This window comes from Barbus barbus (assembly GCF_936440315.1).
Source record: "Barbus barbus genome assembly, chromosome: 15".
NCBI classification, from domain to species: domain Eukaryota; kingdom Metazoa; phylum Chordata; class Actinopteri; order Cypriniformes; family Cyprinidae; genus Barbus; species Barbus barbus.
This window is the reverse complement of record NC_136743.1, coordinates 19,062,215-19,078,223: the sequence shown is the minus strand read 5'-3', so window position 1 is coordinate 19,078,223 and position 16,009 is coordinate 19,062,215. Positions and strand designations below refer to the sequence as shown.

Here is a 16,009-nt window from a genome sequence, read left to right as displayed (position 1 = left end):
TTTTAAACAATTTAGACAAATGGTGTTAATGTAAAAATAGTGTAAATGTAAAAAGGGTCCATATGGATGACACACACACAGCACGTGGCACACAAATAATGTAGGTTGCTGTTATTTTGCACTGATGGACGTCTGCTCGGCGTTGGTGTGGGGTTATTTACCCATGTCAGACGGGGACCTTCCGTGTGTGTAGGGGTGTCTCTTTTCCAGTGGCCGCCGGCCTGTTTGTTGCTGTGCTGCGTCTGGCTGGGACTGGCAGGCACGCGGAACTACAGTGGGATGCAAGGCCAAGGGGTCAACTGACACAGCAGGGTAACAAGAAACGATAGCACATGCAAGACTCCATTCAACTTTCATCACTCTTCAATCCTTTTTTTTGGCTCTGTGCTACTTTAGATTCTCAATGCATCTTTCATCTCCACCGACATTAAAGCTGCAGCAAACATGCAGCGTGAGCACCTTAAACACAGTGACAATGCAGACAATGCACATTGTAAATCAATTTCAGGCTATGTAATGGGTGGCAGGACCGTATGCAGCTTTTCCTGTTTAAAGAGGTATAAACTCTATGAAACAAACAAGTGACCTGTAATTTAGTGCACTTTCCTTTACATTCTCCTGAATGCATTTGCTATAGTGTGCTGAATAATACATGAGTCAAATATCATTTATTTATTTTTCCTCTTGCTATTGAGAGCCATAACACTAATGGGCTAACTCTCTATAGCCTACAGGTTAGACTGTAGTTCTCACTAATTCTCTATATCACAATGAACTGTGAATACTTATGAAGAGCTTTTAGGACTCACATGAGATTATGTATATGTATTGCATTTATATGTATTTCAAGCACATAAGCCAGAGCGAATCATGACATCATAATTAGGCATGTGCATTTATAACTGTGACTAGTCAGTGAATGGCAAGTAACAGCTTTGAGATACAGTCAGCTGTTTACAAATAAGGTTAGACTGATTTTTTAAATCAGTAAATGCTCTGATTGGCTAATGTTGTAATGTTAAATTATATTTATAATAATAATAATAACATTGTTGCTTTTATTATATTATATTGAATGTAATTTGACTAACTGACCTCATTAGTCAATTGATTGTCTAATATGACTCATGTTTGAGGTCTTTTATCTAACAAACTTAAAGATTGTTCTGTCAGTGCACAAAGAGCTACAACTTTGTGAAACCACAAGCGAATGTGTTCATGATTAAGTTTAAATATAAAATTTTCGACATGCGTGAGAAAGGTGTGAATTGCACCTTCACACGTTTCAGCAGAACGGAGACCTGTTAAACGTTACTTATGTCAAACCAAAAGACAGGAGATGTTTTGAACAGGCTGCCAAACCATATGGACAGTTTTTTCTTAAAATGTGTTTCATTATTAAATTTACTTTTGCAAATGGAATAATTATTCATAACACTTTTTTAACTTGTAATAAGAAAAACAAGTGAGACAGGGAGGGAGGGGGTTGTTTTAGAGCGGGAGTTATTGCACATTACACTGTACATGTCTTACATTAAAGGCCAAACTCTGTGATCCACAAACAGATTGAATTCGGTGCTTTCATTGTGTTTACTGCGTCAAGGCACTTTGCAGAAAAGTTGTTTTTAACCTTGAGTAATATTTCAGCATCCCATTGTGTAAAGCGTTCGAAGTTTGAAATGTCAAAATGTAGCTCGCTTAAATTTCATGGAATGCAAGCACATAGTTCAGATCAATGCGTCTATAAAAACAGGCCAAACCCAAACAGCTCATGACAAAAGCAGGAAGGAAATGTTTTAACAGAGCAGCAACATCACATATAGCCTGCTGCAGGCTGATAAAACTAGCAGGGAGAAATACTGCGGGAGAAAATCCTAGTTACAATTTTGCACATGCACACATGATCAGTCTGTCTACGGTGCCTGTCACATTCATTTCCATACAGTAGAATGTGGCAGGTGTCCTGAGGGCCGCTAATTAACCTGTAGCCTTAATTCATTAGCCAAATGTGTAAAAGGTCCCCTAAGGCAACCTGTTCTCCTCAAGCAGGCATGTTCACCCTTGACCTTAACTGCATGCTTTAGTTTAAAAATTTGATCAAGCTGTGCTTTTAATAGCAAGATGCGCTGAAGTATCACTGATGAAACAGCCTTTTATCTTGGTTGTTAGAACAAGCACAAGTATCCTGAAATAAACTTCCCTCGGTGAGTAACGGCCGTAACTAGAGGAGCATTGCTCAGAAGTGCTGCAGTCTGCCTTTTATAGACCCGTGGCCTTGTTTGCAGTCCGTACTGTGTGTAGTTTTTAATGGAAGTGTAAATGGAGGAAATGAAAGCCTGCGACAATATGCATTAAAGCTTCATTTCATTAAGCTGAGACAAAGCTTTAAATGCTTTGTTTACATGTTATAATAGACCCTGATTATGGTGGCGACTGATAGCGGCTCTAATTTGTGATGCGCTGGCTTAAATTTGTTTAATTACGACTTAAAACAAAAAGAGTGAGCAGTAATTAACCCACCTGGTTCCCTGGCACAAAGTCCTGGCTGGGCTCTGGCATACTCATGAACATGTTTTCACTGTCGTACTGCAAACAGACAGAGAGAGGAGAAAAAACAATGAATAAACAGTCAGAAATGTTCACTTGACACACAATACGAGCCACAGAATGAGACAGAGGCGCAGAACATGCGGATGGTATTTCTGTGCAGTGCTTTCTTCCCAAAACGCAGGGCTCAAAGACAATTAGTCTTTGAAGTCCCTGCCGTATCAGATGGAGATGTCAGTGATTTGATGTAATTAGTACAGTGGTAATTAAAGTTGCTGGTTGAGGGGGATGAATGAATGCTTTCATGTGCGCAGTGGAATAAAACAGAGGGAGTTGTGTCAGTTTGACGAGGATACAAGGATAGTCCTGAAACTGTAGGACAGGCCCAGGTGTCTCACCCCAGAAAGAAACTCACAAAAACCTGTTAATTTAACTTATTTTACCATCAACGGACCATTCTATTAGTATGAAATGAACACACTGTGCTCGCAGTATTGGCTGACAATTACATACAATTTTCTTAGACTTTTTAGAAAAAAGGTACAAAACTGTCACTGGGGCGGTACATTAACCTACAAAAGCTAAATCTCTGTACCTTATTTACCCCTAAATGCTATATTTTAGTACTTTAAATACTATTATATCACCCTGGACCATAAAAACCAGCCATAAGTAGCACGGGTATATTTGAATGAAAAATCCAACAATACATTGTACGGGCTAAAATTATCGATTTATCTTTTATGCAAAAAATCATTAGGTTATTAAGTAAAGATCAAGTTCCATGAAGATATTTTGTAAATTTCCTTCCGTAAATATATCATAACTTAATTTTTGATTATGCATTGCTAAGAACTTCATTTGGACAACTTTAAAGGCAATTTTTTTCTCCATATTTAGATTTTATTTGCACTCTCAGATTCCAGATTTTCAAATAGTTGTATATATTGTCCCATCCTAACAAACCATACATTAAGGGAAAGCTTATTTATTCAGCTTTCAGATGATGTATAAATCCCTTATACCTGGTTTTGTGGTCCAGGGTCAGATATATACTTTTAATGAACTAAAATGTACTTTTAGAGTGTACCTTTTTTAAGAGAACAAAATATTTTATCATTGGCTAACCACAATCAGGGTAAAATGAAGTTAGTCATTTTCTATACAACTAGCAGCAGCACACAGACTCATTATTTTTGTAATTCTGATGCTGCTGCTGGCACAGAAAATACCTACATGCTTCACCTTTACAGTCAACATGGAATAAAAAGGGACAATATTTACTTGATTCATTAATCTTCCTGGTCTTCTTGTACATGATTTCAAAACAGAAGAAAATGTTCTTATTATTGTTTTTTAAATATCACTTTTGTTTAGTACTTTATTTAGAAAAACTTTAAAAATATCAATATAACAATATACAACATTGTTCGTAATATATAATTAAATATATTTACATATATTACATATTAAATATAAATTTAACAAAGTGCTCCACTTCTGAAACAACTTGCCTTTTTCCTTCCAGCAATCTGACTATATTCTGGCATGTAACCTTCATGTAAATTAATTCCAGATTAATAAAATCAAGCCTTTTTTCTCATTGAATATCCTGTTTCACTCTGAAATATGTCAGATTACAGAAGTAAAATGGGTTGCACATGGTATTTCGTGTTGACTTTTCTTCTTGAGTTTTAATAAAAAACGTGTATAAAACAAGAACTGTTAATCCATCTACTCGACCTACATGACAAACAGAAATCAATCGAATCAGAACCAGTGTGTCTTTTACAGTAAACCTGCAGCTTGTGCATTCACCTGCTGAAGATGCTCAAAACAGCTTCAGCTGAGTCAGTGCAGGTTAACTGTGTGATGAAGGAGAATGAGCCTGTGACCCAGCTGTGCAGCACACCTGGGAAATTACAGCAGCCATCACTGGCTGCCTGCTACAGTCCACTCAGCAACACACACAGATTCTGCTGACACGCCTGCCTGACAATTTACATCTGCTCCACTTCCTTAAAAACCCATGAAAAATGACTGATTAATATCAAAAGCAGAAATCAGATATGCAGTAATTTGGCTAAGAGGGAATGGCTTTCTCAGCCATCGGTCCTTGACAGGGTTGTCATTAACACACATCCATGACACTTATTTGAGTGTTACAAAGAATGAGAGAGGGTGTCACGAAGGAGAAGAGACCGCGTGAGAGAGGAAACTTGTGGCTGACGCCTGTCACTGGCTGAATGTTTGTATTTCTGTTCATCCGAGCAGCACATCTCATTTCATTATGCCTGCTCGAGATAATTCTATGGAAATGAACTGGCAATAATCCTAATGAAAGCCTATCACATTGCGACCTTTTAAGTGTGCGAGTTGATGGGCCGATCTGATTGGTTTTTGCACACGAATGACAGTTAATTTCATGCTAGCTTATTGATTGTGATTAATGTGATCTAAGATGTGGCTATTCTTAAACTATGAAATATGCTGTTTTCTGAAACACCACTACAACCTAGTCATAAGCCTCTATTCATAACAAGGAGAAAATGTTTCAAAATGTTGAAAAAGCATATCATTTTTCAGCTATGCTGCAGTTATTGGTTTTAGACCGAGTAAGTCCAACCTTCTAAATTAAAGAGCCAAATGCCAGTTGAAATCCCATAGAAAGAATCACTGTCCTGAGACTTGTGCTTTGGACTGCGTACAAATATTGGCAGGACCAACCTGAAATATGCTTTTTGAGCATAAAAAATAACATTTATGGGGCAGTTTGTGTTAGATTTTATAAGCAGTTTTTGAGATTTTAGTATTCTCATTACCCTAATAAGCATAAAATACAGTAAAAATACAGGCATAGGTACTTTTGGTATTGCATAAATTATTAATGATTTTATTTGTTTTTTTGGCAGTGCATTATGGAATTGCATTTTCCAAGAAGTGCTTCCTTAGATTTGGGCCAAAAAATTTTTTTTAAATTAAAATAAATTTTATTTTTAGATGAATCTTCATGTCAATTTAGCATTCCAATGGCGTCTTGAAATGCTGCCTAAGTAGGGAGCTCACTAGGTTTTAGAACAGAAACAACATTCTCTCTAGTTTCTCACTGCGGTGACCTTTCACATGTCTCTCTCAGTGTCCGGGCTCTGTTCTATCTGCTTAGCTCTTACCCTCTATCAGACACTATTTGCATATGAATGTGCCAGTGGAAAGTGTGAGGCGGCCTTTGCAGAAAAAGTGAAACCTCAGAGCTAAACCCATCAAACTGACACCAAATCCATCCAGCAACAGTTGGCCAACACCCTCCCTCACCTACACGTCGAACGCACTTTCGGAGCAAACCCCGGCAAATGTGCAAACTCCATTTTGCAAACTGTACGGGCCGATTGTGACTGAGGTTTTCCTTGATTCGTCTGAACTAGCATTTCTCAATCTTGTGGCAAGCCATTTTGTGTCACTATAGCTTTTCTTTCAGAGCCTGAGGTGCCATTACATGACCAATAAAGCCACAGCCAGTGTAGATTGCTATTCTAAAATCTGACAGCTCGACTGCATATGCTACTTACACAAATTATTGCATTATTAGCAAAAAACGTCACAAGAGTCCATCATCTAACTACAAGGCTGCAGGCATCAGCTACATCCTACAATAAACAACAGTTTTAGTGTGAAAAGCAAGAAAATATCTATGCAAGCAGATCAACAAACGACTACAATGCACGTTTGGCAGCTGCCGCGCTGATGCAAATGAGCTATCAAATAACAAAAACAACAAAAACAAAACAGGGCCTAATGGCCGCAGGACTGTAAATCGATCCCTTCCACACTCCGCCCCGAGCGTCTGGCAGCTTCATATGAAGCTTAGGTAAAAGAAATTGATCCCAACTGACATGACCACATGCTAACAAATTCCTCATTATGATTAATAGGAAGTGTTCCTCAGGGGGAGGAGGGTAATGACATGCTAGTGTTCTCCCAGAATAATATTAGAAAGTCTGTGGCAACACTTATTAGCTCTGTAATTAAACTGTTCATCCTTAAATGACTCCCCTGGTTTAGAATGACGAGGCCTACAGGCCAAAGTGTGTGTGTGGGGACTGAACTGTGGCCAGGGATGTGTTCATTTGCTAATGCCTGTATTTATCTTACAAGGGGTTTTCTGTTAATTTATTCTAATTAGTGTCACTGGAGGGTCTCGGCGTCAACGCTCGATCAGAACGAGGTGTTTAAGAGAGCTACGTCTGATTCTGATCCGACACTAGCTTCAAAATTTTCTCAATCAGTTAACGTGTGTGAATTAGCCCAACCTGATCGCAAGGGAAAACGTAGGCATTTTACGAGGTGTCGATTTCACACTAATTAATATGATGTGAATCATACAGATACATACAATTATTAGGGGTGTGAATCGGATGGTTCATCACGATACGGTACGATATCGATTCTCATACCCAGCGATACGATATTTGCCGATACTTCAAAAAATTCTACAAGGAGAATATCGATTGATATATCGATACTATTATATTATACACCTATTTTAAACAACCAACTACATTTTTATTAACTCACAGATGCAACCAAAACATATAACATGAACATGTATCTTAAATTTTCACATCCTCTTCATCAATTAGGACATTCACAACAAAAAAATAGGCCTACAGTTTTTTTTTTTAAATAATAAAGAAAAATAAATAATTGAAAAAAAGACAGACCATTAATCTTAATATATGACAACAGTCAAGACAGTCTTTAAGGCTTCTGTGCTAAAATATGCAATGTGTAAAATAATATAAATCCTCATTTACATTACAACACAAAAGAGGTACTCCAGTTGTGGGGAAAATACATTAATGTAGAAAAATTAATAAAAAAAATTAAAATAAATAAAAAAAAGCTGTTAAAAGTTTATTTGAGACTTTTTTGGCTGCTAGCCTACTAGGGGCTCAGTGCTAAAAACGTTTCTATAGATTAGAGAATTCAGAGTAGAGAATTACAAGCAATAGCAGAAAATAAATACAATATAACAAAGACACAAATTAAATAAACAGTGCTTTTCAGGTAGATCTAAAATACATTTTCAGGTACAGAAATATAATAATCAAACGTAAAATAACGCTGCATAGTCTTCAATGTATAAATTAAATATATATTAATCCTTATAAAAGTTGTTCAGTCAAAATCAGTGAGAGATTTATTTTTTTTGACAGAAGTTTTCTGTTAGTCTGCTTTCACTTTAAGAACGAAAGCACGGATCCAAATATACTGATACACATGCATTTTCTTTCTCAACTGTTTACGTTAAGACATAGGCCTAATCGAATGTGTTTACTAGGATATTCGCTAAGGCGCACATGTTGATGTAATTTGGTCTGTATTTGTTCATCCATGCACAAAAAAGCGGAAGAGAGCTCAATTAGGTAGGCTATTAGCGCACTGTCGATGCGTCTGTCTGTATGCGAGCATGTGTCACTGCGCATTGAAAACTTCTCACAAACGATAGACAATTCTGTGAACTATCCCAAGTGTCTTTTAAGCAGATTGTACAGAAACATATAAATGAGATTGTATGAATTCATACAAATTAACCACCGATTTGCCAAAATATAACATAGTTAAGAAGTGACCCTTTGCTGGGAGTTTGACTGACAGGCGATCTGACCAATCATAACATTGAATCTGCTATTTTTGTCTGACAAACAAACAAGACCGTATAGTAGATTAACAGTGGTTGATTTGAACTTGAAAAATGGTGTCATATTGACATCTTTCTTCAATTGAAACAAGATACATTCTGATGTTCATTTATGTTTATTTCACGCTATAACTAGTAAAGAGGAAGAGGAAGTCTTATCTGTCGGCGCGTTGTCAGTCATAGCAACAGTAACAAAGGAGGGCAGGTCCTTGCAAAGGGTCAGTTGCCATGAGATAGTGTTAATTAGGCTGTTTCAAGATTAATGCAAGGTTGGGAATCTCATTCAGAACTGGTTTAAATCTTAAAACATACCAGAACTAAGTGGCAGAACTTTAGTGGTTCTTCTGTTAGTGGACAGGTCACAGTAATAAAATACTCAGTTGGTGTATCTCAATCAGCTCCATAGCTCTTGAATCAGTATCTCAATATAACCAAGACTTCATAAAGGACTTGGCAGCCCTTAAAATGGCTAAGTTCCTAGTGGGTACTATGATTACTGAACTAGGGAGCTGATTGAGACTGAATCTACAAAAAATGATGCTAAATTATGCTTAAGCTGAGCTGAATTGAACAATAATAAAGCAAAATAATACAATGATGAATGTCAAAGTGGCCCAAATGAATTCTATTTAATAAATGTCAAAATGGCTGAAATGAATCACAAACTCAAAATGACTCATCAAAAACTAAACCAAGAACTGTTACTACCGTTTATGTACCTATGAGACTTAAATCATTTATGCACCGTTTGTTCATATGACAAAGTGTAGGTATGAATACACTTTAAGTTTTATATAAATTAAATGACAATGCAATTAGGATCAATTATCTGGGGCTTCCTCAACGGTATTAAGAAACCGGAATCATTAAGCGAAATCGGAACCAGAATCGTTAAATCCTGAGATTCCCATCCGTAATCAAGAGAGTAATAGCTTTCAGCACCTGCAGTCTGAGAGCAGCTCGTATCAGTGCATTGCTCTCTGAGCTCTCCAGAGGTCAGCAGGATTTCTGCAGAGCCCCCCTGCCTGGCCTCATCATCTCACTGTGTACACAGATAACATGGAAACATTCTGGCTAAACCTATATAACCCCCACTCCCTAGCTCCCCCCTCCTTTTCCTGGCATACACTATTATATAAGAGTACCAGCTATTGAAGAGGAAGGTACCAGGGCACCCTGCCAACCCCAACCATGCTCTGAACAACTCTCTATTAAAATATATGAGGAACTTCTGTTCCTCTAATCTTAAGTGTTTGCCACTTAGCTGGGCCAGGACGGACTTCTGAAAGGTTCTGGGATGAAAACAAGCTGTAAAGCTGGGATGATGTTAAACCCTTATGTTTTATGTTAAGACCAGTCTGTGCCCTTGAGTGAAGCACTTGGCCACTCCAGCTAATTATATTGTACTGCATTCACAAAAAAACTCCTCAAACATCCATATTTGACAGTGTGCCACTGTTTCTCCAAAACTTGAATTATGGGCTGTAATATCAACATGATGCGCTATTGATTTATGCACAGCTACAATTAGAAAAACAGACACAAATGAAGGCCTTTCAGATCACAGCAAAGTATTGCATTCCGTTTGTTTCAATAACAAATGCTTTGAAATGTTGCATTTGTTATATGAGCAAAATATATCTTCAGTGAGGATTTGTAAATGAGCGTATTATGCAAACGAAGGTGCAAAGTATATGCATGTGTGGAATTATGAAACGACTTCATTTTGAAAGCGCTAATGATGATAAAGGTCTTCCTGAAAAGTCATTCTGAATGAAATGTGTCTAAAGTTTCCAGCTATTAAAATCTGATTTTAAAGTGTTGAATTCCAACTTAAGTATCATAAATTTCACATTCGAGCCAATTTTATGTAACTCAAAGCTAATCTTTCTCACCATAAATGAACACAATAAATCAAATGGTGAAAGAAACGCTCCCTCTCCCTCAACAAGAGCCATAATTTTATGCAAATGTTATACAATAATCTGTATTCTATATCTGAGCATGGTAATAAGATTGGTTGCTCTACATTATTCATATGGTACAGATCCAATATAAACAGATATCATAAGAAGGGGGGAAGGGAGCCGAGGAAAGACACATGATGCCGCAGACATATTGGTGACAGAACCGATTACAAACAAAGGACGTTTCGAGGCCTTTTTGGTGAAGCTACACAGATTGTCGTGCATTTCCTGTGGAACCGGAGGCTGATGACGCTCTCTTGTTTCAATACTATTCTCTCTGCTCTAGAAGCACCCAATCAAAATGGCCGCCGAACATAATCATGCAACTTGCATGCAATCAATGAGCCCCACATCATCTCTGGTGATTGCCTGTTGTACGGACGCGGCTAACGTTTCACCATAGACGCGGCATACTTTTCACCGCCATGCATCACATTTGACTTCTACGACTTTGTAAATGGCAAGAATATAAAATGATCCAAGAAACAAATAAGAAAAGAGGAGCCAATTGAATATATTTGTTGAACAGTGGGGCCATTATTTTGATGTTTATAGCTCTTGGCAGATCTTGTAGATTTCTTTTTTATTGGATGCTGTATATTGACCCCTTTGTCAAATTGGCTTTATGTATTTGCTTCTCTGGCACTGGATGATATGTCTAGAAGTGACATCTCTCCTGCTCAGTGATACATACTGTAATCAAATAGAACGAATCCTATTTTTTGGCGTTGCACCTGTGCTCAGACTTTATTGCTGTGCTGTACACATCATTTCATGTGACGCAGATGTGAATGGTTGGTGAATGTTTTTTTTTTCACAAATGTTTTAGCGCGGTACAGCTTTCAGTCATTAAATTCAGTTGTTTGGCAGGAATGCGGAATAGGCCTTGATTGTTAGTACGACAGTTTTTCGCATTGTCTGAAAGTAAGGAACCATTTTTGCTGCACTGACTAGGACATTTTGAGTGTGTGTGTGTGTGTTTGTGTGTGTCTCGCTCTCTCTCAGATGTCCAGATGTGAATCAGAGCTTTTTTTCGCGAGACTGGAACCAATTTCATTCCTCATCAGTTTCTTATGGAAGGTCAGAGTATGGGAAAATCAAACTGCCAGTGTGTATTCTTTCCACACCCTGTGGTTTAAATGCACTCACTACTCAGCACCATGCTCATTTTCGTCCCATTTTATGTTGGACTCAGAGCCGCTGGAATATACGGGCCCCCTAAAATATCTATTATAAAACCTCTTGAACGGACAGAAATGGATATAATGCATTTTTCAATGCTAATGTACTTCTTAAACGTGAAATACTTCACGGCTGTGTTTTATCTCCAGCTTTATTTTGAACATCTAAAAGGTTCAGATGGAGTGTTTTATTAAAACAATAAATCATTAATTAAAATCAATCAAATTTCATTTTCAATTTAAATAAAAAATTAATTAATGGTAAAACTGAGATTCTTTTTTTCTGGAAAACTGCAATACATTAATATTTCTTTTCACATTTCACAGGTAAATGTGAAAAGAAAAAAGATTACAATTTGTTTGAGTAACACAAAAGAAACCAATTGAAGTCTTTTTTTGTTTAAAAATAGGCAGCGCAGAGAAAAATGCTAATGTATAAGAAAAAAAAAGATCCTTTTGTTTTGAGTCCAGTCATGGTCATAGTATATATATATATTTTTCTGTGCTAAAACAAACATAAAACTGCTCTCAAACATAAAACTATTTTCAAAACATTCATGAGATGATATATTATATAAATACATTTTGCTCCATCTGTATATACATGACTGCCTAAGAGACTGTTGGCAGATTGAGGGAAATAATTAATCCAGTCATCTTGTTATCAGCCGCTCCGTATCAACGCGAAGGTACATCTGGCCTTTCAGACCTTCTGCCGACCTCCCTATGTCAACATGTGTGGACCCTTAAAAGCAGCAGTATGTCAGGTAATAAAATATATTCTCTCAAGATTCTAATGCTGTCTTGGAGACGTGCCAGAAATGCTCTCTGTTTCATTTCTGATCAGCAGATGCTCGAGCGACGAATAGTATCAACATCCAAATGTGCACCTTTGGTTTCCCCAGTGTAATTAGTCACCGGTGAAACTTCACTTTCTAAACATGTCAACGTTTATAAAACACAGAGAGGGCAAGAAAAGTGTGAGCATAATGGCACGCAGTGGAGAGGAGGACGTTTGGGAGAAAAGGAGAGGTTTCCTCGTGGTTTCATTTCAGATGAAATCTAAAGGTCAAACGCTGTTACTAAAAGCAGTAGTTCTGCACGAGGCGTGCACTCAAACGCTTCCCGTGTAGAAAATTACAGCTTATTCCCCAGATATGAGTACATTATGATTTCTTTTATATTAAAATAAAGATATAAAAAATGACTCGATACGAGCTGCTGTCGATAGCAGCCACTTCTCGGAGAGGAACACGCAGGGGTTTGTTGTCAAACCAAATTACACACATTCTTTCCATGGATAAACCGTAGCCTGAATAATAAGCAGCCACAAAAGTGGGTCAGGGTCGTCATGGAGAGAAATAGAGGCAAAGGGAGAGAGAGAGAGAGAGAGAGAGAGAGAAGGGGGGAGTGTTTCTCTCTTTGCTCCCTAGCATTCAATATCAAGAGTGGCAGTCATCTTTGACTTCAAATCATTCCTCTGATGAATAACCTTTGTCTGTACTGCATTACGGCACAAAGTGATTTCTTTTTTCACCCCCCCTCCTCAAAATGGCAATTTTCTGAGAGCCTGAAGCTGAACTGAAAGCGTCTTCATTCGTGTTCCACCACTGTAATTTATTACAGTGAGCTAGAGTGACTTTCATGACTACCTATAGAGGCACTCTGATATTAGGCCCAGAGATGAGGATGAAGTATAAATCACTGCCTGGCTCTTATTGAATTGGTACGATTTCATGTCGAGCCGAGAAACCGTGTTGGGCTTTTCCCCTGCGCTTTGCCTCCAAGCCGTCGTGCTGATATATTTCCGAATACATCGCGACGTAATGCACGTATTAATTTCTATCAGTTGATTGGTGAAAGCCCCACGCTGAGAACTAAACCAGCCTCCTATGTTACAATTATCTTCACAATTGGCCGACTTAGATATGCGAAGAATGGCAATTTGTGTTAGGGGGAATAATGCGATGACGCAGCTCTCCCGTCGCAGTCCGGTCTGTAAAGAGACAGCCGAGCTTCAGGGAAACATTTTGACTTTATTGGTTTAATGATTCATGAATGATGACATATTGCTTTTCTCCTTTTCTCCTGGCCGTATTGTTGGCATGAAGCGCTTTATCGGTTCCTGCGGCTCGTGGTTTTTGGTCACTGGTGTCAGCGCAATTAGCTTAAATTAAACCATTAGCCAACTTTAATGTCTGTTTCCCCTAACCGAGTCCTTAGATATGCTTCAGCACTGACTGAATCTCATCTAAAACAGAGCTGACCTAAAAAAAGACGGGGGATAAAAATGATTAAGTTTCAGAGTGAGCAGCCAGTGGCTTGTTAAATATCCTTTCAGAGTGAGACAAAATTACAGTGTATCATAATTTACTGCCTCAGGAATCCCGATGGAGGTAAATGAAGGCATATTTCACTGGAGACCAATAGATGGTGACATGACCGCTTAATTGCTTTATTTTACGATTGGTTGAGGGGAAAATTTGGTTTGATAAGGCTGTTTGAACAAGTGTTTTCCAGCTCCGAAAGCCCAAAGACAACATTTATTCTCCTTGTTTGTCTTCGGTGTCTGTTTCTTTTCTGTATTTTGATAAATGGTGCAGATTTTGGTGCAGCTGTGCGGGGTCAACGGTGTTTAACTCGTGTGGGAGAGTGTTTAAGTGTATCTGCTCACTTGAGGATGTTTGCAGCTGAAAGGTAGGTCACGTTATTTTTATCTCAACAGGAGTGGTGTGTGTGTGTGTGTGTGTGTGTGTGTGCCACTTTTGGTGTCTGGGATGCAGTCCGACATATGTCTACACCAATGTCCCACAATGCATTTCAACCACAGAACAGCTAGTTGAAGACATGAAACCTTCCGCATGACATGGTGACCCCTTACAAACAACCACATGAGACCACTGTCACCAGAACAGAGCATTAAACAACACATTCACAGTGTTGTAGTGCAACTTCCTCATCGTTATATAGAGAATATATATATATATATATATATATATATATATATATATATATATATATTGTGGTGGGAGGAGCAAACGACAGACACAGTGGGCGTGGAGTCAGGCCTCTGAGAGGTTTTTATTAAACAAAAATATTCAAATAAATTGCCCAAAGGGGGAAAAGTGTCCAAAATAAACAGGGGATCTGGTGTCCTCGTCGTGCTGCGGGGCTTGTGAAGGAGGGCAGTGTTCAGAAGGGAAGGGTCCAGGGAAGGGGCGGAGTCCGGTGACCGCACGCGCTCCCCTCTCGGGTCCGGGAGCGAGTGGCGGCGGCTTCCTCCAGCGGCGACATCCTACTCCTGGGCCCCCGGAGCTTCTGGGGGACTCGACGGCCCGGCATCCTGGCCCGTCGGCCGTCTAACGGGTGCGGCAGTCCTCCTACTCGACGAGGACACCAGCGTGCATGCACGGGGGAAGAGACCGGTCTCCCGAGGAGAGGCGCGCTCGGCATTTAAACGACGGCGGTGATGAGGCTCTATTCACATCAGATGTTGTTGGCTGTTTCAGCGCCCCTCCTCTCTCACACACCCACTCCCGTCGGGAGCCTGGTGAAGGGCGGCGAATACGGGACGGGGTGGTGATGATAATAAGGGGGGAGGCAGCCGACTCGTCACAATATATATATATATTGTATATATATATATATATATATATATATATATATATATATATATATATAATATATATATATATATATATATATATATATATATATATATATATATATATATATATATATATACACTCACCGGCAACTTTATTAGGTACACCTTGCTAGTACCGGGTTGGACCCCATTTTGCCTTCAGAACTGCCTTAATTCTTCGTGGCATAGATTCAACAAGGTGTTGGAAACATTCCTCAGAGATTTTGGTCCATATTGACATGATAGCATCACGCAGTTGCTGCAGATTTGTCGGCTGCACATCCATGATGCGTTCCACCACATCCCAAAGTTGCTCTATTGGATTGAGATCTGGTGACTGTGGAGGCCATTTGAGTAAAGTGAACTCATTGTCATGTTCAAGAAACCAGTCTGAGATGATTTGAGCTTTGTGACATGGTGCATTATCCTGCTGGAAGTAGCCGTCAGAAGATGGGTACACTGTAGTAGTGTTGTCAAAAATATTGATATTTCGATAAATATCGATACTGAAATATCTGAACGGTACCAATATTAATTTCCCGAAGTATCGATACACCGATACTAGCCGAGCGGTCACTTTCACTTCTCTCCAAAGGTGCGTGGACAAGCACCACACGTGACCGCACTCGTCTCCTTCGCTCTGGTTAAATAGCAAAAGTGAAGTGAATAGAAAGATGACTGCTCTGGTTGTTAAAGAACACAGCAGGAGCGCTATCTGTAGGGATCTATGATCTCCGCGATGCAGAGAACGCGCACGGAATCCAGTCATAAAAACGGAATTTACAGTTTAACGCGGAATGTCACGGAATTTGTCAAAAGTTTGGATGAATTAATCAAAAGTAGGTCATTACACTTAAATCAAATCGCGATATGGACTAGTATCTGTAAATATTAAGCTGCAAAAGTGGATTTAAATATGAATCCTGCATGTTCTGCGCGTCTCTGTGTGAATGTGCTGCACGTGCGGTTT

At 38.8% G+C, this 16,009-nt stretch overlaps 1 protein-coding gene across 5 annotated transcripts in view; it reads right to left on the bottom strand.

The window, feature by feature from the left end:
* The window catches only part of LOC306881527 (thymocyte selection-associated high mobility group box protein TOX-like), a 63,633-nt gene that overhangs the window by 29,571 nt on the left and 18,053 nt on the right, over positions 1–16,009 (bottom strand). For 2 of the 5 annotated variants that reach the window (XM_079435678.1, XM_079435679.1), the window contains exons 2-3: positions 2,521–2,586; positions 162–269 (exon numbers count right to left, since the gene is read on the bottom strand). In XM_079435678.1, the coding sequence (XP_079291804.1) occupies positions 162–269; positions 2,521–2,586 (174 nt within the window). Of the gene's footprint in view, positions 1–161; positions 270–2,520; positions 2,587–3,831; positions 3,924–16,009 lie in introns of those variants that run through there. The other 3 variants (XM_079435682.1, XM_079435681.1, XM_079435680.1) reach the window with 2 other exon arrangements.